This window comes from Fragaria vesca, linkage group LG2 (assembly GCF_000184155.1).
Source record: "Fragaria vesca subsp. vesca linkage group LG2, FraVesHawaii_1.0, whole genome shotgun sequence".
Classification (NCBI taxonomy): Eukaryota; Viridiplantae; Streptophyta; class Magnoliopsida; order Rosales; family Rosaceae; genus Fragaria; species Fragaria vesca.
The window spans coordinates 21,312,168-21,336,423 of record NC_020492.1 but is presented as its reverse complement, the minus strand read 5'-3'; the positions used below and the strand labels follow the sequence as shown (position 1 = coordinate 21,336,423).

General features: G+C 38.8%; 4 protein-coding genes across 4 annotated transcripts; 1 reads left to right on the top strand and 3 right to left on the bottom strand.

Annotated features, from left to right (window-relative positions):
- Window positions 1–5,746: 5,746 nt before the first annotated feature.
- On the top strand, window positions 5,747–12,427 carry LOC101313275. Its single transcript, XM_004291086.1, has 15 exons — window positions 5,747–6,045; window positions 6,183–6,408; window positions 6,564–6,812; window positions 6,942–7,057; window positions 7,780–7,878; window positions 7,999–8,086; window positions 8,522–8,751; window positions 9,152–9,336; window positions 9,455–9,654; window positions 10,131–10,463; window positions 10,567–10,668; window positions 10,938–11,235; window positions 11,554–11,702; window positions 11,775–12,059; window positions 12,133–12,427. The coding sequence occupies exons 1-15, from the start codon at window positions 5,747–5,749 to the stop codon at window positions 12,340–12,342; spliced, it is 3,069 nt and encodes a 1,022-aa protein (XP_004291134.1). The 3' UTR covers window positions 12,343–12,427.
- Window positions 12,428–12,596: 169 nt separating this feature from the next.
- Window positions 12,597–14,940, bottom strand: LOC101312985 (nodulation protein H-like). Its single transcript, XM_004291085.1, has 5 exons — window positions 14,703–14,940; window positions 13,840–14,087; window positions 13,480–13,738; window positions 13,075–13,410; window positions 12,597–12,985 (listed from the first exon to the last, which is right to left on the bottom strand). Exons 1-5 carry the CDS (start codon window positions 14,763–14,765, stop codon window positions 12,797–12,799), a joined length of 1,095 nt encoding a protein of 364 aa, XP_004291133.1. The 5' UTR covers window positions 14,766–14,940; the 3' UTR covers window positions 12,597–12,796.
- A 666-nt stretch (window positions 14,941–15,606) lies between these two features.
- LOC101293659 (probable inactive heme oxygenase 2, chloroplastic-like) lies at window positions 15,607–17,301 on the bottom strand. Its single transcript, XM_004292775.1, has 5 exons — window positions 16,797–17,301; window positions 16,495–16,718; window positions 16,107–16,214; window positions 15,881–16,015; window positions 15,607–15,792 (listed from the first exon to the last, which is right to left on the bottom strand). The coding sequence occupies exons 1-4, from the start codon at window positions 17,299–17,301 to the stop codon at window positions 15,914–15,916; spliced, it is 939 nt and encodes a 312-aa protein (XP_004292823.1). The 3' UTR covers window positions 15,607–15,792; window positions 15,881–15,913.
- A 676-nt stretch (window positions 17,302–17,977) lies between these two features.
- Window positions 17,978–23,523, bottom strand: LOC101293369. The gene is made up of 10 exons (XM_004292774.1): window positions 22,792–23,523; window positions 21,372–22,532; window positions 20,077–21,204; window positions 19,851–19,892; window positions 19,503–19,579; window positions 19,246–19,330; window positions 19,068–19,151; window positions 18,867–18,968; window positions 18,686–18,784; window positions 17,978–18,437 (listed from the first exon to the last, which is right to left on the bottom strand). The coding sequence occupies exons 1-10, from the start codon at window positions 23,521–23,523 to the stop codon at window positions 18,312–18,314; spliced, it is 3,636 nt and encodes a 1,211-aa protein (XP_004292822.1). The 3' UTR covers window positions 17,978–18,311.
- Window positions 23,524–24,256: the final 733 nt, after the last annotated feature.

Here is a 24,256-nt window from a genome sequence, read left to right as displayed (position 1 = left end):
TCATTGACCATCTTATCTAGGTACAACAACAAAAATTAATTAAATTGATCGAGGAAAAGTGTATCACGTTTCAGCATGGATATATTGGTGGTATACAAATGTTTGCAATGAAAATCATCATATATACATACTTAAAGGAAAGTTGCATTAACTTTTGCATGAATTTCCAAAGTAGTAATAAGCTTGGAGATTTAAGAATTAATACCTATCGATCTCTGACCGCATATTATTGAAGTATATAGGTGACTGGTTTGTGATCAGAACCATCATACAATTTTTTTTCGATCAGTTAAACAACTTATAAACTACAACAAGTATTTGTTGTGAGTCACGACCTCTCATTTATAAAAAAAGATTTATACCACTAGACCAAACTATCATACAATTTATACCAAATATTAAATTTATACAACATGATTTTAAAAAACATAAAAGTAATTTACCTAGCTCCTGTTAACTAAAACAAAAAAGTGATACAATGTTTATGTATAAGAGTCCAACATGGTTAATTAAGTGAGAAATTTGATACAATGGCATGACAACCAATAACGAAAAACAGAGGAAAGGAAACAATATTACATATTTACATATCGTGCGCCTCTACGGATAGCTAAGATCATCATACTCCCTACATACAAGCTCACTCAAATTTCACATCCAAATTATTCAACTATAGTCACAGGCATATACTCTTAAGTGATTATAGTTTACAGTAATCATGAACTTGGAACCATATTAGTAGAGTGGATCGGGTTTACTGGTTTAGCTCTACTGTTCCTGGTTCATCAGACTGACCATGATCATGACCGGCACCGGGACTGTGGCCTGGCTCTGTGGGTCTGTAATCATCGCGTTTTTCGACATTGCTGACTGTACCAGCAAGAGTACTATTAGTGCTGTCATTACTTATCGGGGGTGGCACAGGTACAGAATCTGCTGCAGCGTTTAACAGGTACCGCCGCAGCTGCTGGTAATTCAGACTATTGTTTCCATCTGTTGTTTTCAACAACCTTTCTTCAGTGGAAATGACTCCATAAGAGAGAATCATGAAAAGAAGAAAAACACCGGAAAACATAAGCTTATTGACAATGGCTGCCATGAGAGAAACTTAGCGGACTTAGAAAGCTAATGAGAAAGATAATGAGAAGCTAGATCGAGAAGGCAAATGCTTAAGACAGAGCGAGATAAGAGTGAGAGGGGCGAGAAAAGGTCTGTGCCTCCAACTGAATGTAATGAAGGATATTTATAGAGTTTTGAGGAGACTTGGTGTAGTGAAGCGAAATGTAAATATTATATGAGCAAGGTCAAAGAGTAAATGTAAATGGTGAATGATTACAAGTCGACATGCACTCCAAGGTTCTTGCTCCTTAGAGTTCTGTGGAGAATCTACTATAGTGCCATGCATGCAACTCTAGCTAAGATTGCTATCAGTATATGAACGAATTGAAATGTTAAGGGTTGAACTAATGGTGCAAGACATCGATGATCATGCCACTAGTCTCCCCCTGATCATGAGACGACGTTTCTGGTATACGAACCCAAAAGTTGACCTTGAATAGTGTAGTACTCTCTGCCTCTGGGATATTTTTGCCGGTAGGTTAATTAGTTTCAGTGGGCAACTAGTTAGGAATAGTAACACTAAATCAGTAGATGTCATCATGATCTTCGTTTGCCAAAATTAGGTATGAAGCTTAATTTAAATCATGTAATTGTGCAGTTGATTTGAGGTAAATGGTTATTCAATTATGTTGAGACAACCATTGTTTGCTTTGATATAGATCGATCACGCAACATTAAATCAGAAAAGTTCAGAACAAAAACTATATCTAAGACTTAAAGTTGCATACACATAATAATTTATTATTATTATTATTTCATATATATCAGGGTTTGTTATATGATCGAGGATCACTATCATAGTTGTCCAAACTCCAAAGGTTACAAACTAAATGTTTGAAAACAAGGAGAACGCTGCTGGTTCATCATGATAGGAATCTATGATTGAATGCTAACTCCTTTCGAATTTTCAATGATCGAATTACGATACAAACTTTACAGACGTAATGCCATTTTTCCAGTCGAGCATTTACTTGAGCCCGTGATTAATTTCTCTCAGCTTCGATCAATTGTCCTCCACCCCAGATTGATTATGAGACACCGTGACACGACTTAAGAAACATTGATATTCTAAAGATATGATCCTTCGACAAAACAAAAAAATGCAACATAGATTGTAACAGGTATAATTAATGGAATCGAAGTTTAATTTGCTGAGGGTGGGAAACGACTTAAAGAAAACTAACGTGAGAAGCCTCTAGTTCAATAAAATACATACAGAGTGATTCCGAGTTATCGTTTACATTGGATCCAAACACATGCACTAACGGTGATCAATGAAGGTTGATCGTGTTTAAGAAACTCAGATTCGGTTAAGCGTGCGGGAAATCAAACTAAATTAATAGAGGATCTTGAAGCATTACTAAAAGTGCAAGACAGATTACCGGAAGTGATACAAATCTTTGACCAAGTGCATGCGCACTGAGGTTTTCAAATTTAACTCATTCTAGGAAAAGAAAGGACCGCAGTGCTTGAAACCCCACAACCACCAAAGATATATTTCCATGGCATGGCAGCCCCCTATAAGCCCAGCTATATGTGCAGGTAGGCAACCAATTCCAGTACTGTTGATTCAAAATATATAAACTGTGGTAGCTTTTCTTCGTGGTGAAAATGAAGGGAGTGATAAGTGGTGGTTGTAGTTGTATGTGCATGGTTGGCTCCCAAGGTCCGGGAAGAAGTAATGGAGTTTGGCGAGGTGAGTGCGCGCAGTTCGGACGGTAGAAAATGGTGAGTCGCTTTGTACGTACTGTACGTGATTCAGTATATGATCGAAATGTCAAATCCGAATCGTTGAAAACAATGTGTTTGTGTGTGTAAGTCATGGTGACGATGATGAGGTTAATGAGTAATATTCTTTTGATATGAAAGGTAAACGATCGAAGATCCTGCACAATATATATGGACGGTGGATCGGTGGAGCAGCAGTGTCAAGTGATTCGATTTGCTTTGACGGCAGCATCTTTTGTTGGTTGCAGAGAGAGATGTCAAGTCGAGGTCGAGATTCGACCTGCAACTATGGTTCTCGGTGGATGCATGTGCTTACGGCGTACCTGTTTCATGGATTCTCGGCAATGAAAAAGACTCTAAATATGTTGAAGTTCATTAAGAGGTGCATAACTCGGGGTCTTCGGAATTTAATACGCAACCTTAATTATAAGTTTATCCTAAAATAAGTTATAAGAGACCACGGTGAAATAAGAGTCATAAATAGCTTAACCTAAGTCGTATGATGATGGATTGTATGATATTGTTTTGAGAGATTCTCCCTCTCAGTCATGGGTTTCATATGATTTGTGTTTTGGGATTTGATTGGCATCAAGTGCGTACACGGGCATCAACGCTCCGATTTAGTACTCCTCATTACCGTATAGTTGCTGGTGGCAACGACGACGATGACGACAATATTAGCAATTATGGGTGGTGAGTGTGGTATATTTGTTAATGTTGTCACTTTTTTATTTTTAGTTGTAGGACATTCGGTCCATAGATTAGCGAGTTATTGGTCTTCTCTCGCTCTTTCTATTTTGATCGAGTTGGAGACCAATGTTTTTTTGTTATCAGTAGTTTTTCGGCCTCACGTTTGCAGATCTTATAATTAAGCTTGTCCCTTGATTAATGAATTATTTATTTTTGTCTAAAAAAAAAGTCATCTGATCCTTCTATGATTAGCGTGCATGGAGGCCTGGCTTGACGAATTTAGGCAAACCGATGGTATTCGGAACCATGAGCAATCAAATTACTTTTGACAAGACAATCAGATAACTTGTTGAGAAATTTTAAATACACACCCCTAATATCTTAATACACACCCCTTACTTAATACACCACCTATCAAGTTTTTCATTTCAGTATTATACTTAATACACATCCCAAACTACCTAAAATGCCCTTAATTTATGAAATATTCCATTATTTAATATAATTAATATATATTTACTATTTAGTACCTCTTTTTACATATTATTTCGTCTAATTTTTACTCGAAATTTTTTGTTATCATCGTTTAATTTATAATCAAATGATTATTGTTATATCAGCACTCCAAATCACCAATAGAAGTTTTCAAAATTCACAAGCTAGTAGAACTGTAGAAGTATAGTAGCTATTAAACATAGATAGCTAATTATTCGATAAAACATGTCATGATAAAGATGCAGTACATAACAATATGATCTGCAAGATCAAACTAAAGCTGATACAGATAAAATAAAAAAATAATAAAAAAAAAAGATAATCCAAATAAATTGTGGAGAAGAATTGGGGTTAAGGGAGAAGACGTGTTTTCGACGATTTTAGGGTAAAAGATGTTGAAAAGAATACTTCTAGCGCGATTTTTTTTTTAATAATAGATGGTTGTTTTGGTCATTTAGCTTACCTATAAAATCTCAATAGAAATATAAAATAATAGAGGTGTGTATTAAGAGATTAGAGGTGTGTATTTAAAATTTCTCTAACTTGTTTCATTGTATTTTGTATTTCACATACGAAATCAAACACGACACCAAAAGAGATGTGCAGGCCCAAGAGACCCCAAGTCTTGCTACCTCAGGCCTAGATCAAGGCCCAAACCCGTTGAGAGCACCGAGGTCTTCATCCAACGGTCAATTACCGCGTAAAAGAGTCGGGTCGCTGCCACCGCCACGAGGAAAAGATGGGGAAAGCATTCCAACTCTCTTTCAAATAAACCGACCAAAGCCCAAATCTGGTCAGAAAATATAAAGAGAGAGAGAGAGAAGGGGGTAGTGGATTGTTTGGCGCAAAACGAATATACCCTTTTTCTTCCTTCCTGAATGCTCAAGGTTCCTCGCAGACATTCCTAATATTCCAACCCACCCCAATCTGCTTCTCTGTTTTTTTTTTATTATTCCTTTTCCGCATGCACCGCCCTTCTTACAATCTCCGCACCGATTTCAGGTCAGTTTCATCTCCCTCGCTTTTTGATTGATTAATTGATTGACTGATTAATCGTCAGCTCCGGTTCGAATTAACGGAATCGAGCCCTAGATTGTGTTGTTATTAGTTGGTTTCTCTAGAGCTGAATTTGAATTTGATGGTGGTAAGTTGCGGTAGGTTTCGTGCTTAAGTTGTAACTAAAGTTCAGTTTTGGTTTGTGTTTTTTGGTAGAAAGTTTTGGGTTGTGTTTTTTTTTTTTGGGCTCAGTAGTGTAAAATCTGGATTAGCTTTGTCTGTGTGTAGAATGAGTTGGGTCTATGTGGTTTTGACTATTGGTGCATGCTCCGTTAGTTTGGCCGGGATTGGAATTTTGTTGGTGTGATTTGATGAAATTGATGACCTAGTTCTGGTCAGTGGATTTTTTTCCTTTTCTAGTTCGTGGGGGGATTAAAATATGGTAAAGTTGTTAACTTTAATAATGATAGTAAAACAAAGATGTTAACTTGCAATGCTGAAGATATTAGCTGCAGAACTGTGTTGTGCATGGGCATCAAAACTCGTGGATTTAGTTATTTGTGAGTTTTATTTTTGTTCTGTATAATGTTGCTCCTGCGCTGACACTTTTCCCCTTTAATCTATTCTGCTCAGGATATTGGAGTTAATTTAAGCGGTGATTCTGGCAATCAGATTGTTGGTTTGTTTGTAGTAACTTGAAGCGGTGCGAATTCACTTGATGGGACCTAGTAAGCAGTCTTCTGGTTTTCTAGATACTTTAAAAATGGAGAGGGTTAGAACAATCCTAACCCATACATATCCTTATCCCCATGAGCATTCACGTCATGCCGTAATTGCTGTTGTTGTGGGTTGCTTGTTTTTTATCTCCTCCGACAACATCAATACTCTTGTAGAGAAGCTAGACAACAATATTAAGTGGTGGTCTATGTATGCCTGTTTACTGGGTTTCTTCTACTTCTTTTCATCTCCATTCATAGGGAAGACTATTAAACCAAGTTATTCAAATTTCAGTCGGTGGTAAGTACATTTCTATGAATCCTATTTCACACCTGCACCAAATTATTCATGCATGTATGTGTTTGTGAATTCTTATAGATTAATACAGAGGTATACAGAGCCGATAGAAGTTCTAACTCTGGGATTTACTTTTGCAGGTATATAACGTGGATTTTTGTGGCAGCTGTCTATCATCTCCCAAAATTAAAATCAATGGGAGTCGATATAAGGATGAGTCTGTCTTTGGGTTTTAATGTATTTGTCACTTCTGTCCTCTTTCTTCTTTTCTTCCATATTGTATTTATTGGCCTTTGGTACATCGGTCTTGTGTCACGTGTAGCTGGAAGGAGGCCAGCAATTTTGACAATCCTCCAAAACTGTGCTGTAAGTCTTCAAACCATTTTTTTAACTGTTAATGTTTCCAGTTTTTTATTTAATTATTTTACGTGCTATGTAGCAGAGAAGAAACTTGGAATGTTCATGTAACAAACTATTATGTCTGGATGTCTTTTCATGGATCTTTTATTTTCTTCATGTAGGTTCTTAGCGTAGCCTGCTGTATATTTTACAGTCATTGTGGCAACCGAGCTGTCCTGAGAGAGAAACAACTGGAACGAAGAAATTCTTTGTCTTGGTTTAATTTCTGGAAGAAAGATGAGAGAAATACATGGCTTTCTAAATTCCTTCGAATGAATGAGCTGAAAGATGAGGTCTGCTCATATTGGTTTGCTCCGGTGGGATCTGCTAGTGATTATCCTCTTTTGTCCAAGTGGGTCATTTACGGTGAGGTACAGGTAGAAAAAGTAAATGATTTTTCCCACCACTTTGTCTTTTTGTGCTATTTATTATACCATTGTTATAACTCAGTTGTCAATTTGTCATACATCTATTTATTTATTACTATTTCCATTTCTCAGTTAGCATGCAATGGTTCATGTGATGGTTCGTTGGATGGAATATCCCCATTATACTCATTATGGGCCACATTCATAGGCCTGTATATTGCTAATTATGTGGTGGAGAGGTCAACTGGGTAAGTTTTGTAATGCAACGGTTTATGTATTATGCCTGAATAATTGATTGTTGTCTCTGGTAGATAATGAAATCTTTCTTAATTAAACTCCTCTGTTGAAATTTTGGATTTTCATGGTCTATTCTTGTACCTTCATGGCTATAGTTGGATTCAAATTGCTGGTATGACCTGGTGAACTTTCTTCTGGGGTGTTCTTGGTTGCTGTATAATTTAATTCCATCTCTCTTGTTAACCGAACATGTGATTGTGAAGATTGAAGTGGAAAACCTTCAACATTGCGAAACTGATGAGCTTGTGACCTCCAAACAATTGATATTATCTAAAGTCTCTTGTTGCTTCTATTATCATGTCACTTCATTGTATAACAAATTAAAGAAAAATGAAAGAATGGAGTAATATGATGGCGTGCTACTTTCCTTGGAGGGGTATAGTATCTCAAACTAATCCTTTTTTTGGTCAACCACCACAAACTAACCTGTATTTTACTGTATATGGTTTATATAATTGACTCTACTTGGACAGTTGGTTAATGGCTTGTTGCTAACTAGGGGGCCTGTATAGTTTGACAGTGACTTTGCATGTGTACTTAAAACTGAGATATGGTAAATAGGTACTGATTGCATAATGTGATTCTTACAATTGGATTAGATGATTTATTATAGCCTTACACCTCTTTACTTTTATAATAGTTGCCTTATGCTTCTCGTTCCTCAAATATCCAGGTGGGCTCTTACTCATCCTTTGTCTTTAGAAGAACATGAGAAGTCAAAGAACAAGCAAATGAAGCCTGATTTTTTGGATATGGTTCCTTGGTATTCAGGGTATATATCTCTCTCTGTTTCCCCCTATCATCTCCCCTTTATTTCTGTGCTGTACTTGTGGAGAGTTGATAGATATACTCATGTAGTTGCATTCCCGTTACTGATGGATATACATTGCAGAACATCAGCTGATTTATTCAAGACTGTTTTTGACCTCCTGGTATCAGTAACTGTCTTTGTTGGCCGGTTTGACATGCGTATGATGCAAGTAAGATAGTTCATACCGTATGAAAGTATACTTGTTGTGAATTTATTTCATTATGCAGTATTATTGTGAGATGTCTTCCCTTATTTGTTAATCACAAAGATAAAAATGATAAGGTGGATAGTATCCTATAACTAGATGATTTATGCTTTAAGAATTATGAAGGAAGAAAATGTATCGTTTAATCATCTTTGATGATTTACTATGTATCATCTTTCCAGAATTTGATCTTTGTAAGGTGGTGTAGTAATTGAGAAGGGTTTAATACACATTATCCTATAACTTATAACTTCTTGGCATCTTCTCTACCTCCTTTATTTCAATCTCTCTCTCCCTTTTTTTCTTCTTCCGCGTAGATATGTATTGTCATGAAGTTTTTGGAATTGGCCTTTATTCAGTGCTGTGATGACGCTTTTATTTTCTCTTTCCAATTTTTAGGCAGCAATGAGCAAGATCAGTGATGGAGCTTCCCAAGGGGATCTTTTATTTGATGATTTTGTTGAGAAGGATGGTCTATGGTTTGACTTCATGGCTGATACTGGCGATGGTGGTAACTCGTCGTATTCTGTGGCTCGGCTTCTTGCTCAGCCTTCCATCAATGTTAGCAAAGATGATTCTGTACTTAACCTACCACGTGGAGACCTATTACTTATTGGAGGAGATCTTGCGTAAGTTAAATATTCGTTTTATGCTTAGCAATAGGGCATGAGGGATCAATTATTATATGGACAATTGTTTTCTGGGAAAATAATAGTTTCTTTTTTTTTTTGCTATTCCTTTTGTGCTTGAAAATGATTTTGACGCCCTGGAGTAGTTTAAATCAAAATGATCTACGTAAATCAAATATTTGATTAATAATTTTGGGTGAGATTACACAGCTAAAAATGTTCCAAATTTCTTTTACCTTTGATGTTTCATTTGGACCTCTGTTTACCAAGAGAGCTAACCGCTTATTATCTCTGCTGTTTATTGGTTCAGGCTTATGTAAACAATTTTGACAATGATTTTTTTCTTTAATGTAGTTGAATACATATTAATCTAGTTTGATATGACACGCTTTTGTTCTAGGTATCCTAATCCATCATCCTTCACCTATGAAAGGCGTCTCTTTTGTCCGTTTGAGTATGCTCTTCAGCCCCCTCCATGGTCTAAACAAGATCATATAGCTGTAGATAAACCTGAGCTACCTTGTGGTGTGTCTGAACTGAAGCAATATGACGGGCCCCAGTGTTTTGTCATTCCTGGAAACCATGGTAGGCGTTATATCTCAGTCTGAGCTTCTTTTTCCATCTTCTCCCAAAGAGATATTAACCTACAAGCTAGATTGTTAATATGGGGCTGTTACATTTTCTTTTCTTTTTGGCATTACAGATTGGTTCGATGGACTTAATACATTTATGAGGTATATATGTCATAAGAGCTGGTTGGGTGGGTGGCTTATGCCTCAAAAGAAGAGTTATTTTGCTCTGAAACTCCCTAAAAGATGGTGGGTGTTTGGTCTTGATCTGGCACTCCACGGCGATATTGATGTATACCAATTTAAATTCTTCTCAGAACTAGTTAAAAACAAGGTATTTTTTTTTCCTTTTTCATCTTTCAACCATTTATCATTAAATGAAAAAAAAAAATTAAAAATTCTGTTTTTCTTTTGTTTTTTTTGTTTTACTTTTTACCCGTGGGGTACCAACTTGGTACTTTCTGAGTTGTTGCTTTGATCGTTTTGCTCTTCTTAAAGCCATTTATAAGAAGAATTCACAATTTTCACATTCAGCATTAGAATTTAATCATATATTTATTTCTTTGGTCAATAAAAGAATAACTCATAATCATATATTTCTGCATTTGTATAGTAGAAATGTTGAATACACGAAATTAAGAGTGTTCTTATGCCCTGAATTGAGCTCTCACAGATTTGACTGCTAATGCTGTGTTGATGCATGTAAACTGTCACATGTGATGCAATATATACTGACCAGGGATGCCTTTGGGCTTTTTACCCCTTTGCTGCTGTCTGATGGTAAATTCTATTTTCTTCATCTTCATTCAGGTAGGTGAAGATGATTCTGTAATCATTATGACACATGAGCCAAACTGGCTTCTTGACTGGTACTGGAATGATGTTTCTGGAAAGAATGTCGCGCATCTCATATGCGATCATTTGAAAGGAAGGTGTAAGCTACGAGTGGCTGGAGATTTGCATCATTATATGCGTCATTCATTTGTTAGGTCAGGGGATCCAATTCAAGTGCAACATTTACTTGTAAATGGTTGTGGTGGGGCTTTTCTACATCCCACACATGTATTTAGTAATTTTAAGAAACTTTATGGAGCATCGTATGAGACCAAGGCTGCTTATCCTTCATTTGAAGATTCAAGTAGGGTAAGTTATAATTATAGTGTTTGTCCAACTGCTACTATTAAGTTCATGGTTTGTATGTATATTCTCTCAAAGCTGGGCTGATGAGTTTCTTCACTTCTTTCAGATTGCTTTAGGAAATATTTTAAAGTTTCGGAAGAAGAACTGGCAATTTGATTTCATTGGTGGCATTATATACTTTCTATTGGTCTTTTCTATGTTCCCTCAGGTGAGTCTTTAATGGCTTCTCTGTTCTTTGGCATTATAGACTTTGCATCTTGTCCATTGGATTTGAACAATTATGATATCCTTCTTTGTCTCTTTTCTGGAATTAAAATAACATGTACCTCATCGATCTTTCAATTTTTTGTTCTTTCGCTTCTTAAAGCTTTCCAAATGCCAAATAATTTCATTTCTGCGTACCCAGATGTGAATTTTACATCCTTACTAAGTTTTCAGGCCAGTGGCATTTTCTAACTTTTCCTGTTCTTTTTGTAGTGTAAGCTCGATCATATCTTGCGAGAGGACTCATTTCCTGGTCACTTCAAGTCTTTCTTTGGAACAGTCTGGAATGCTTTTGTGTACATGCTGGAGCGCTCTTATGTGTCGTTTGCAGGTGCTGTTGTGTTGCTGATTGTGGCAATTACATTTGTCCCGTCGAAAGTGTCTCGGAAGAAACGGGTCATGATTGGAGTTCTTCATGTGTTTGCGCACCTGGCCGCAGCTCTGATTCTTATGTTGCTGTTGGAACTGGGTGTTGAGATGTGTGTCCAGCATCAACTACTAGGAACTTCAGGTGGCCATTCTTTTTATCATGGGTTTATGTTCTGAACATTAATTTGTGTGATTATCTACTGTCAGATTAGTGAAACGATTTTAGTATTTGATTGAGAGACCTAATATATTCATATGACATAAAGATACATATGCTGGTATAAGCAGATGGAAACATGCCCTTTGAAGGTTTAGAACATATATATGTACAATGATTGTCATCTTTATAGCCCCCTCACACCTTATTGCTATTTCTTACTTGCTCAAATGATAGGTTTTGACCAAAATGCTAATGGTAGCAAACAGTATGTTCTCTGATGATGAAAGTTTGACTTTTCAGGTTATCACACATTATATGAGTGGTACCGGACAGCTGAGAGTGAGCACTTTCCTGATCCAACAGGCCTTCGTGCTCGTATAGAACAGTGGACGTTCGGTCTTTATCCAGCATGCATCAAGTATTTCATGTCTGCATTTGATGTTCCAGAGGTACGTATATTTCTTTTATATACTTGCTTTTCCTCTTATTTGTTAGATTCTCACATCAAGTTATAATATCAGGTTATGGCAGTCACCCGGAACAATATATGCAAGAATGGGATGGAATCACTCTCTAGATTGGGTGCTTGTATATATTATGCTTCTGTCTTCCTTTATTTTTGGGTCTTCTCTACTCCAGTGGTTTCTTTGGTTTTCGGCAGCTACCTATATGTTTGCATTAACTGGTTTCACATACACTTTGACGAAGCGTTCTCCTCCTTGCGAATTGCTAATTACAAGTCATTCACTCGGTTCCACATCAATACTGATGGGGATCTTGAAGTGTATACTCTTGCAGTTGATAAGGTAAGAAAGGCTGGTTTACTTCTAAATGAAATATTTGGGATTTTTCAGAGTTGCTTATAATCAAAACATGCAGGTTCCGAAAGAATGGAAGCTGGACCCTGATTGGGATGCGGAGCCAAAACAGCCACAACAGATGAGCCACAGGAGGAAGTTTCCTAGTAAATGGAGTGCAAAAGCTGCTCAGCAAGACCCACTACATAATGTTAAGATAGTTGATCACTTTGTAATTCGACAAACAGATAACACTGATATAGCAGGAAGTGATGGGTCAGTAATTTGCTGATCCTGGCTTGCTCTATTTGTAACATTAATGTAGTACCCTTCCTTAGTTAGCAATGAAAGAAAAGAAAATAGAAGAATTAGTAGCTAGTATTCTGTTGGTATTTTACGTCTTGATTTCCTATCAGTCCAGCTAACCAATTTCTAATCTGAATTGGTTTAGTTGAGGCCTAGCTAAGTTGGTATATGACCCGTCTTGTCGCAAATAGAAGTTACGAAGTACTTCCCAAATATATGAAGTATGCAGGGTCCTCAAAATGATGAATTTACAAAGTTTCTTTTCTGCTACCAAATTTACACAGGATGCAGGTGAAGTGGCTAAGAAGCAGGTTGATACAATTGATTCAAAACAATAGAGGAAGTTGAATTTGCCAAAATCTGATTCTATATACTACTAACCAAGAAATAAGATGGGTGAACTAATAATGGTTAGGTTATATACATCCTCACTCTCACTGTCAAAGTGGTGCCGAAGAAGAAATTTGATAGTCTGCGAGGAAGCTCTCGTATGATGTTCCTTTCAGTGTCTTCTGAACATCACCCCAGTTCTGGACTTGGTTCGACAATGGTGTTGTATGTATCTTAACTTGACGGCTCCTGAGCTCTCTATGAGGCAACCTAAGGAAGTCTTGAACTTCATTGAGTTTCTGCGAAACAAAGTTCATAATCAGTGACATTTTCAAAAGGGTAGCATTATCTGCAAGTTGATTATGACGAACAACTGCATAGTAATTACAGTGCGGTTGTTGATCACGTCCTCGTAGTAGACAACAATGTGGCGAGTGGTATTGAAATATTGCATAGCTTTCGCAGCCGTCTCCTCGTCTTGCTTCAGCTCTGGGATTAGTAATGTGGCATTAAGCTTGGGTTTGTATGTTGCAAGTATTTGAGCTTCCAATGGAGAATGTACATGGGACTTATGAGTGCCATTGAGTTGCTTAGTATCTTTATCATAAATATTGGCATGCACAGAAATCATTCTGCGGAGTAAGTTCCTTCTGAGGAGAAATATTGCAGACACTCCTCTTTTCTTGAAGTATTTCACTATCTCTTCATGATTCTCCATCAAACCCTGCACCATATTACTTAGTAAGTACGTACCAATCAGATTTAAGAAAAATAAGATTAGTATGTAGCTAACCTGATTAAGCATCCATTTGAATCCAACAGCTGCAGAACACTCATTCTTGGAAGCACTACTAAACCAATCGAGATTGTATACTTTATCCATGTTCTTCAAAATTGAAGAAACATTACGCCTCCTATCCGGGATTGAAAAAATTTCTCCGTTAGAACTTACATTAGTGTGATTATTCAACAGTGTCTCAAACCATCCACTCCCTGATCTCTGCATTGACAATATTGCAAAGTAGCGTACCGGATTGCAGGAGCATTCATTCCTATAAATGATACATACATCAGACCACTATTTTTGGCACTTGTAAGTATGGAGTCAGTGCATAGCAAGCAAATAAATGCATCAATGAATTGGCAAGGTTACCTCTTAAACGTTTGAGGTTGTGGATAATGCACATAGGGGATTTCCCATTGCTCAAGATGAGGAACAGGGCATGATTCATTGTGGTGGTCAATCACCTCGATGTTTAAGAACTTGATCATCGTTTTACTAGTGTTTAAATGCTTCAAAAAGAATATGCAGATATGAACTCCACAAACCATTGTAAGAAGTAATACCACCATCGTCAATATTAGTGGAGTTTTCTTGGGAGTCTTAATGACGAGTGTATCCTGTAATGAAGTTTTAGAGTCAGTGTAAAGAATTGATGAAAGGTACAAGAAGCAGTTGAATGCATGGTTAGTGAAGAACACAACTGTGTGTGTGTTGTGTGTGTGGGAATGTTGGTTCAAGAAATTGACACTATCACAGAGAGAGGAGCATACTGTGGTTTCCATCTTAGATCCCCCATTAAGGTAGAGAAACAGCAAGAAGGAAAAAACCTCTTTGTGGGATCATGAATATTTATGATGTGTCTTTTTCTGTTTGTCTATAATGAGAAAACGAATGCTAAAGAAAAGGTCATAGCTTGAAAAGATCAGCTGGAATGGTCTGCATACATATATTAGACTTGTATTTTAACTACCAATTAACCAAGTCAATATCTATAACCAATGAACTACAATCTATCTTTGAAAAGTCAGAAACATCTGTTTAGTTGATGTAAGTAATGAATGAAAGCCACTGAAAACAAAGAAAAAGAGAGGAGGATTTAGGAGGCAATGAACTACAATCTATCTTTGAAAAGTAAGAAACATCTGGTTAGTTGATGTATGTAATGAATGAAAGCCACTGAAAACAAAGAAAAAGAGAGGACTATTTAGGAGGCAAAGAACTCCATAACAGACCTTGTTGAAGAAACACAGTTCTTCATCCATCTTGAGACGATGAGAAGAAAGATAAATCGGCATCGAATCTTCGTCTTCTTGTCCCTCTTAAGAGTTGCAGAAAAAGAGAAGTACAGAAAAGGGGAGATGAGGTAGTATACGTTTTATACTGGCTTTAAGCTCTTCCTCGTGAAGAACGACATCATTTACGAAGAGCACGCTCTTCTCCTGTTAGCTTCAAATCTTAGTTTCAGCTCAATATTTTATTTTCTTTGCATACATAATTATATACGAGTATACGACATTTCACAAGAACGTTTCTTTCTTTCACTCTGAATTAGTCAATGCTGATCATAACTTATTAGCCCAAGCAGGCAAGCACAGAAGTTTAGGGACTTGAAGTAAGTGTGTCTCTCTGTCTTAGCAGAATGGGGATGGCATCGATCTTCGAAAACACAGGGACGTGTGATTGACGTTGTTGTGTGTTTGGAATCCAAGCTGTGAAAAGAGCCGTTGTTAATTTGGAAAGCATGTTACTGGCTCTTGAAGTTTTGAACCCAAGCTGTGATTATATGTATGAATACAGAAGAATAATCAATGCAGATAGGATTTGATAATCAATAGCAATATAGCATAATTAACTAAAACTAATTGTTAAAGAGGAGCGAAAGGCCAAAGTACTGGGATTTCTTCGTTGACAAATGATACACTGCCCACGAGTTTCACTCTCAACAGCTTTGAAGGTGAACTAGCTATAACTCTATCTATGTGTACTTCAGGGCCAGTAGCCAATCACCTACTACAGTGAACACATAGTTCTATCATTACCTAACCTAATGAACCCACCAAGCCCTAAAAAAGAGCACTTTGTAATCAACTGACTCAAAACCATCCAAAGGGCTGAAGAGACTAAAAGACCTTCGAGCCAGAAAGAGGGAGAAAAACAAAGTTCCTGCTCTGCACAATGAGGCTCAGAAATAGAATGTACTTGTTGTGCTGTGCAGCCCTTCAAATTTCCAGGAGAGACGATGTTCTTTCCGGAGATGCATCCTACTTCAGTTTGGTGACAAACCACCTTGCACAAATACAAGTCGACAATAGAAACATGCTACTGGTAAACAGAATAGAAAACAGACGTTATTAACTTATAGCAAACTAATGTTCGAAATTGGAGTGGACAAAATGAAATCCAGGCTCACCCATGAGTGAACTTCTGAGCTATTAATTTGAGATCACTTGGTTTCTAAGATGATCAGGCGAACTATCTGCCCAAGAGACCGGAATGACTTGGTAGTTTCTCTTAAGCATTTGTTTTTGTCATCTCGACTCCAGTGCTGCAATCACAATAGTAAAGCAGATTTAGTAACCCCACTAAAACTAACTCACTCAAAGTGAATACAAGACAGCATCCAAGACATTATTAACCTCTCCAAGCTTGTTGAGCTTCTCGCGAACACCTCTTATCAACTCTGGCACATCGCCCTCCCATGTGCAAAACTCCAACTCCCTTCCTCCAAGTAGCCTCTCAGATACCTAAAACCAACAAGTTCCCATTTCCAAGTAAAGTCATCTATCCGACACTTAAACAACAGTTAAACAAAGTAGTAGGATAAAATCAAAAGAAAGTTTACGGCTTGAAGCAAACTGGCAACAGTAAAGTACCTATCTTGCTACTTCATATAAAATACATGTTTCCCACATACAAGAAACAACCATCTTGTTTTAAGCAAATTGGGTCATACTAGACAATCATTAAGCACAAAAAGTTGAATGCTTTAAATCGAATGAGACGATTCCAAAGCTCAGAAAGTACCTGTCTTGAAATGACCTGCCCACCAGAGATATGTGAAAAGTAAATGTTATAAAAGTGGCATAGGAATATTGGTGCTGAAGTTTCAGAAAGCTCTTTCAGATACTTTGCATACGAAACTCCAGCATTGCTGGGTTCCGGAATCACATTGCCTTGTTCCCCAAACCACTCCAAATCTCTCGAAATCGCTTCTGATCTCTCCAATCCAGTCATCCTGAAATATGCGTCTGCCAATCCAAACCACTCCAAATTACCAAACTTTACTTGATCAAATCAAATTCAAAGAGAGAAAGATAGAAACTAACAAGCGACGTCGTTTGAGTCATCAACAATGCGCTCCACGGTGTCAAACACGAGCTTACTGTCCACCAGGTACCTCAGAAACCCTTGCAGGCTAGGCTGCCACGTCTCCTTCTCGCCGTCGGATTCGGAAGCATCAGCATCACTCTCGTCAGGGGCATTATCGTCACTCTCGCTCTGAGTGTTGTCACCGTCGGACTGAGAGTCGATTTTCTTGCCGTTTCTGTTACGGAGCCTCATGGCGACGAATCTCATCTCTTCCGTGATGCCTTTGCTCTCCCCCGGGTACTGCTTCCGGTACCTCGTCCTCCGCTTCACGACCGGCGGTGCCGTACCTGTGGTCGCCGGAACCGGAGGCGGAGACCATGAGGTGGAGGCGGAGGCGGCGGCGGTGCTCGGATTGGAGCAGCAGAGAAAGCGGGAGGGGAGGTTTCTGGTTGGAATTGGAAGGGCGTAGAGAGCTGGAGGTGACACTGCTTTGTGCATAAACGACGTCGTTGCGAGTTGCATTGTCTGAGTTTCAGAGAGTGACGACTGACGAAAGCTAATTAGCTGCCGGCCTGCTGCCAGTGTTCTAGTGTTTAGGTGATACTCTCTCAAGTCTGAACAGAGACTCAAACGACGTCGTTCCTCAAAATAGATTATTAAGAGATAAATGTTAGCTGTTAGCTGTTAGCTCGCTCCTTTATAACCATCGGTAGTGTTCACATATGTAATTGACAAAAAGATTCATGGTCAGTCACTGTTGGATTGATGTAAATCTAATGGTGGAGAGAATTAATTTTAAGTTGTGTTGCTTTGAAAAGCAAATCATATAGGTATTTCAATGAACTCGTACATAATTTCTCTTAGCATGATATGACATGTTTACTTTCCTAGCATTATGAAAGGTTCGGAATAAGCTAAGGTTTGATAATCGATCCCTTAATTTTTATACAATGTGTTGCTCAATTATAACATGGATTCGACAAATTAGTTTTTTTTTTCTCCCGGTCACTATAAGGGTGTTCTTGATGCCTAATTATTGACCTCAGTACTCCAAGTGAGGTAAGGCTCCTAGAATTCAGCATTTTTTATGACAGTCACCGATTTTCTCTTGAATCAAAGTAAACACTGACAGTTTGGCAAAAGGTAATCCAGGTCTAACAGCTTGTGAGGGTGTGTTTCGTGATGCCATGTGGTTTTTCATACTTTTGAAAGCTATTATTCTCCCTTGGAGTTTAACGAGTAAGGTTTAAATACATCATCAATGTTACACTACTGATACAACATGGTTAACAAGTACAAAGAATAATGGGGTTGAAGAATGATAGCTCTGAGGTTGGAGAATGTACAAAAGAATCTGCCGCTCTTCTGATGGATGATTACCGCTGCGTAAATACAAGTCTGATAACTCATTAGACTGGTTTTGTGTGCCAATGCGCACTTTCGGTTTGGTTTGATCAAAACCACCACCAGCCAAGCCTGGTCTCTGAAATGGGATGGTATACATGAACAAAAAAGTTTGAGGCGTATTTTCTTTACGCTGCTGTCTGTTTTCTGGAGCTGGTTTTCAGCTTCTTTAAGAACTCTAATATCTCTGTGTATGATGGATCGCTGCGGCTGAGCGGTTTGCAAGAATTTATATGATCTGTTGACTCCAATACCTGTTCCAAACATACATGTACTTATAAGCCACAAGTTTAAAGACAGAGGAACTAGTGTGTTCCAAACCTGAATAGATCATTCAAAACTTGAAGTGGCAATTTGGGATAGGGAACATATAATGGAAGTAACTTGGTCTACTCTACACTACTGCCTATTCACATCAATATAAGGCACTTCAGTTTCTTTATAAATGAATGATGAGATAACTGTTTCCAAAATGGTCTATAATAGTCTTAACCATACTTACAACGAGATCACCAAATCCAGGATATGCTGATTCAATTGGTACAATCTCCATTCGGAAAGCCCATCCTCCATAACCTTCAACAATTGGAGTCACCTTTGTCTGCGGAAACAGTCGGCACCTAATTATTAAGCTAAAACAGACCCCTGTATAGACAAAGCATAAAGACACTACTTTTGACTACCTCACAAAAACTGAGGACCTCAAGCGACCCCTTCTTGTGAAGGTGACGAATATAGTCATTAAGCTGTACTAATCTTGGAGACCCACTTATTAGCTCCCCTATCTAAGAAACATCAAGAAGAAACATTATTAATATAAAAAATTTGGTAGGGTAGGCATAAAAACATCTTGTTTATAAAGATCATAAAGATCATTTACTAACAGTTGGAGCTGGGCGCAACACAAATCCCATCTTCCAAGGCATGTCTGCAAGTTTGCTTCCGAAATGAGGGCAGCTGTAGAAAACCTGATATCACAGCAGGACACCAGAGTTCATATAAATGATAATAAAGGTCAAGAAGAACTACATTGTAAGTGAAATACCGACTACTATGACATACAATTCCCTTGGTGTTGTTTACAAGATTATTGATATTCTCTGATTTTGCTTTAGAGAGTATTTGCTTGACAACCAGACCCCCCATGCTGCAAAATAGAGGATATGATATATTATTGCAACAAAATAGAGAAGTATCAGTTAAAACTTGAGAACTTTCCATAAAATCAATCCACAGAAACTTCAGCAGGTAATTATGCTGTGACACCCAAAAGCAACAATAGTTGTCAACCTGCTGCCCACACAAGAAACACTGCATACCTATGAGTCACAAAAACAACAGGTCGATCCCCAATACCTGCAGCCAGAATCTTCTCTAACAGCATTGAGCTAACTTCCTGCATAGTCCGGCAACAAAAACAATATAAGGAACAGTTACTTAAGAAAAGAAAAACATCTAGACCAAAGTAGAAGATCAAAAACTACTTATAAGTGAACACCACTGACGATTGAGCCCTATTGTTAGCATCCATCTGTATATGATTGGCTAAAATCAACTCAACTTACACATCCTTAAGTGTAGAAAACCTAACTCCTCAAGTCACTAGATTCCAAATTACTAGAAATGAAATCTTGTGGAAAGCCTTTGTTGTAACAGAAAGCACCGACCTGAAGGGGCAGGCTAGCGCCAGACCATTGCGTTAAACTTGACTGCATAGCATTTAAACTACGAGTTAGATGCCATGCCAATGAGGGAAGCAGCCCATATAAGAAATAAAATAAAATAAACACCAATCTTCAAAAAGATATAGTGTATATTAAGGGAACAGGTGATGTGTTTGGGGAGAAATTTGAAGAAACAACATATTTTATACAACTAATCACCAAAACAAACCTTGTATCGAAGGGTAAACATACGAGCTTGGGGGAAGTCAGCTGAAAGCCATTCACCTGGCCAAAATGTTCCCAGCTTTCCAGCTTCCTGATCAATCTTCTCTACCAAGCCAGACTTGGTGGATGACTTGTCCTCGGCTATACGCCAAGTCTTATAAGGCCCCCCACGGAGGCCATGCACGAAAACTATATCTAAATGAGGCTCCCTATTGCCTGTGCCGTTGTGAGATGCATCCACAGAACTGGTCACAGGTTTATCCTCACTGTCAAGAGATATAGGCCCATCTAAAGAAAATGCATCCTGGTGAGCTGTGTCTTGATCAACTTTTTCAGGACATTTCCAATGGGATAATTCAGGATTGATTAAAAATATATTGTCACCGTATCTGGGAGAACGTTTTTTACTGCTTGTGGTACCAGCATCAGGACTGTCATCATTTGCAGAATCTCTATCAATGTGGCGATTACCTAATACATTTAATAGTGTTGCTCGAGCATAGCTTTGTATCTTAAGATCATTGCAACCTGAGATCTTACCATCAGCACAATCCTCAAGCCACTTGCACCAAGTTTCATCTTCTATAATGACTTTCTGGACTTTGGGAAGTAGCGAGAGGATAGTTAACAGCCTAGCTGCATGCCGACGAATGTGTGCTGTAGGCGGAACTCTGACACTAGTTGGATCGTTACTATCTGCAGTATATGATTCTTTGGGCATACTTGAGGTTCGATCTTGTGCCTCAAGCGTTTTAGAAGCATCATATGCTTCTATTGCAGAAAGTTTCTCATAATCATCACGCAACAAAAACCGTCTCAGCAAACATAAGACCCCAAAATCAACTATTTTTTCCTGACATAAAGTATCAGCAGAACAAACTTCAGTCAGTGCTTTGATTCCCTTCAAGGTTGCCACTGCAGAATCTGCCACATCGACCTTAGGCACAATATCTTTCTTTAGAGCTTTTAATGGGGCAGAAAAGGGTTCCATGGAAAGAAGGTCTGCCAGTGGAGATGTATCAACAGAATCAGGGGTTGTTCCTAGCTGCTTCACTGCTAGATTAACAACAGCTGCCACCAACTGATTAGCAGTTTGTGCAGCCAAAAGAATGTTTGCCTGATCAATTTGAGTCTGCAAAAAGTATTTGGCTTTATGAATACTGGTAAAGAAATTAAGGCCAACATGAACAATTCTAAACACAGATAAGCAGTATATGAGTGGGGGAGCCTACAAAAAGATTTGACATAGCATGCTAAAGTCCTAACAGAATAAGAGGAAGGGAGAAGAGAATTACTAACCTTAACTTTATCAGATTTAGGCTGAGTGTTGCCTTTAACTGATGATGCCTTGCTGGAACCCAGAATTTCAGTTAGCAGAATAGCTAACCATCCCTGAGAAATCGGTACAGAATGGGGTCCATAGTCATCAAGAATGCGAGAGAGAATTTTTATCGCTGAAACACGTACGGTATCAGAATAAGATTGCCTAAAAACCCATGGAAGTAATACACCAGACCACTTCTGACTCTCTTGAAGAGATAAATGCAAGTCTCCAGTACATAGCAATTCTAATGCCTTTGCCAAGGCTTCCTGCACATGCTTATTCTTCTTTGTCCGCTTAGCAGTGTCTCTTATCAGATGAAGACCCTTCTCCATCACTATCTTCCGTGCTTCAGGGCTTTTCTCAACAGACACCAAAAATGCTGACAAAGCCACCTGAGCCAAAGGAATGTCTTTATTTTTAGTTGCTTGTGAAGCAGTAGAAAGAAGACTGGAACTCCATTCAGATACTGAACCATTCAGGGGTAACTTATCATCCTCTAAAAGCAAGCGAGCCACCAAACTACCATGCCACTTCACTGATCTCTCAGGTGCCATTAGAGCAGTCATGACAGCATTTCCATCAGCATCCAATTCCTGTATGAGTGATCGATTCTCATCTGATGCCATTGCCCAGTTTGCCAATGCCCATGCAGCAAACGGAACTGCTACATGTTGACAAGTCAAATCATCCCAGAGCCCAGGAACGACAGCTGAAGACAAGTTGGTTTGCGCTAAAGAACTATCATGCTTACTTTGCAGGAGAAGATTTTGGTTAGTGACCCTCACTGATTCTACATCACTATTACCAGAATTCCCCAACTCCATAAGTCCACTTATTCTTGATAGTCCTAAAACTGATGTACCCCCAAGGACTTTTATACCAATACCCTTGATTCCACTATCACCATCCTCATCACCTTCATGTTCATTTGAATCATCCAAACACATGCCACCTTCTTCAATAACTTGAAGGGCAGCTGCTATATCCCGCGTTTCAGCATCACCTGGCAAAGAAGGCTTAAAAGACACCTTCTCTGAACTATCACAGTGGGACGTGACAATATCCATTATGGCAGCTACAAGCATGCTCCTGCCTCTCAAAGAATCAGAAACCTCGAGTGAACTACGTACCGAACGCTGCTCCCAGAGGAATGCAATTGTGTCACCACAGTATTAAATGCATCGGAACAATAATCAACTATCAAGTAGATTTCTAATTCCACAGATAAACTCGATAACAAAAATGCTAATCGAAAAGTCTAAACCTTCCTTGCTTCAGTAAATAAACATTCCCTAATTTCAATACTTCAACTCTCACAGGTTCAGTAAAATTGCTTGCAAAAACACATTGATCACAGCTCAAACAAAATTTCAAGAGATGAAATCGAAAGCTGACCTTGTTGGATTGCTTTGGCTGGCAGGAATAGATAAACCTCAAGAGATTGGGAACAGCGTTAGGCCTGCCGAGCACGGCCGCTGAGACATTAGGATCGGCGAGCAAGAACGCCAGCGCCCTGGCCGACTCCGCCTGAGTGCGGGACCCATCCCTTGGGACCGCCACAGACTCGAGCAGCCAATCAACGACGGCGCCGCCTCCGGCCCCCACAATGGCGGCCCTGCGGCTGGCATTGGCCGCGGAGATATCGGCGAGGAGCGCCGCGACCCTAAGCTGGAAGCCGGAGCGGACCTCGTGGTTGGCGGAGGACAAAACGGAGCGGAGAGAGTGCCAGAGGACGGAGGCGGTGACGCCGGTCTGCTTGGCGTGGTGGATGATCCTCCGGCACGACTCGGCGGATTGGCGCGCGAGGCCTCGGACGCCGTCGTAGAGAGGATTGAAGGACTTGTCGTCGGAGTCGGCGAGGGAGATGACGGCGTAGGAGGCGATGGCGACGGAGGTGATCGCGGCGGAGAGGCCGAGGAAGGTGGAGCGGGTGGGGATGGGGAAGATAGGGGTGGGGCGGCGGTGGAGGATTGCGGGTGGCGGAGGAGGAGGAGGGAGTTGGTTGGCATTTTTGAGATTGGTGGGGGGCTCGATGGGGTTTGTGGAGAAGAGACGGGGAAGACGGTGGTGGTGAGGGAAGAGGTAATAGCAGTAGCGACGGGTTCTATAGCAGAGACGAAGCATCATTTCTTTTTTCTTCAATTATGAAAATTTGGGAAATAGCATATTTTTTTTAGGGTGAAATTGGAATTGTTTGGGAGAAAAGAAAAGAAAAGAGGAAGAGTGGAGTGGGCAGGAAGGCTTTTCCATGGCGGGAGGAAATTCCGCGATTTATACGGGGAAGGTGGAGTGTAGAACCAAAGGGATTTTGTTGAGGGATATGCGAACCTCGGCCAAATAATGGGCTATTGTGTATGGGCTACTGAACTCCGTACGGCCCGACTTTCACAATTAAGACCACCTGTTATAAGCCCATATAGCTCGACACTTGCTTATTCTGATGTGGTTGCATACTGGCATAGCAATAATAGCATTGCAGGGACAAGTGTCATTTTTTCTTTTTTGGTCGTTTGAGAAGTGTCATAAGCGCGTTTGAGAAGTTTAAAGGTCGGTGTTATTAACACATCTTTTTGTGTTATTAACACATCATATTTATAATGAGAATCAATCATGAAACAAATTTAAGTGGTAAATTTATAAATATAATTAAAATGTGTAGATAGGAAAATAGATAAGGTGTGTTAATAATAAAAAAAATATGCTAATAACATCAACCTATATATATTCTATCGAATCCTCTTTTGGAAGAATTATTTATATATAAAAAATTAGTGGTCGAATATAAATATATATATACATAAATTTTATTCTTTGGAAAAACTATATATTTATATATATATATATATATATATATATATAT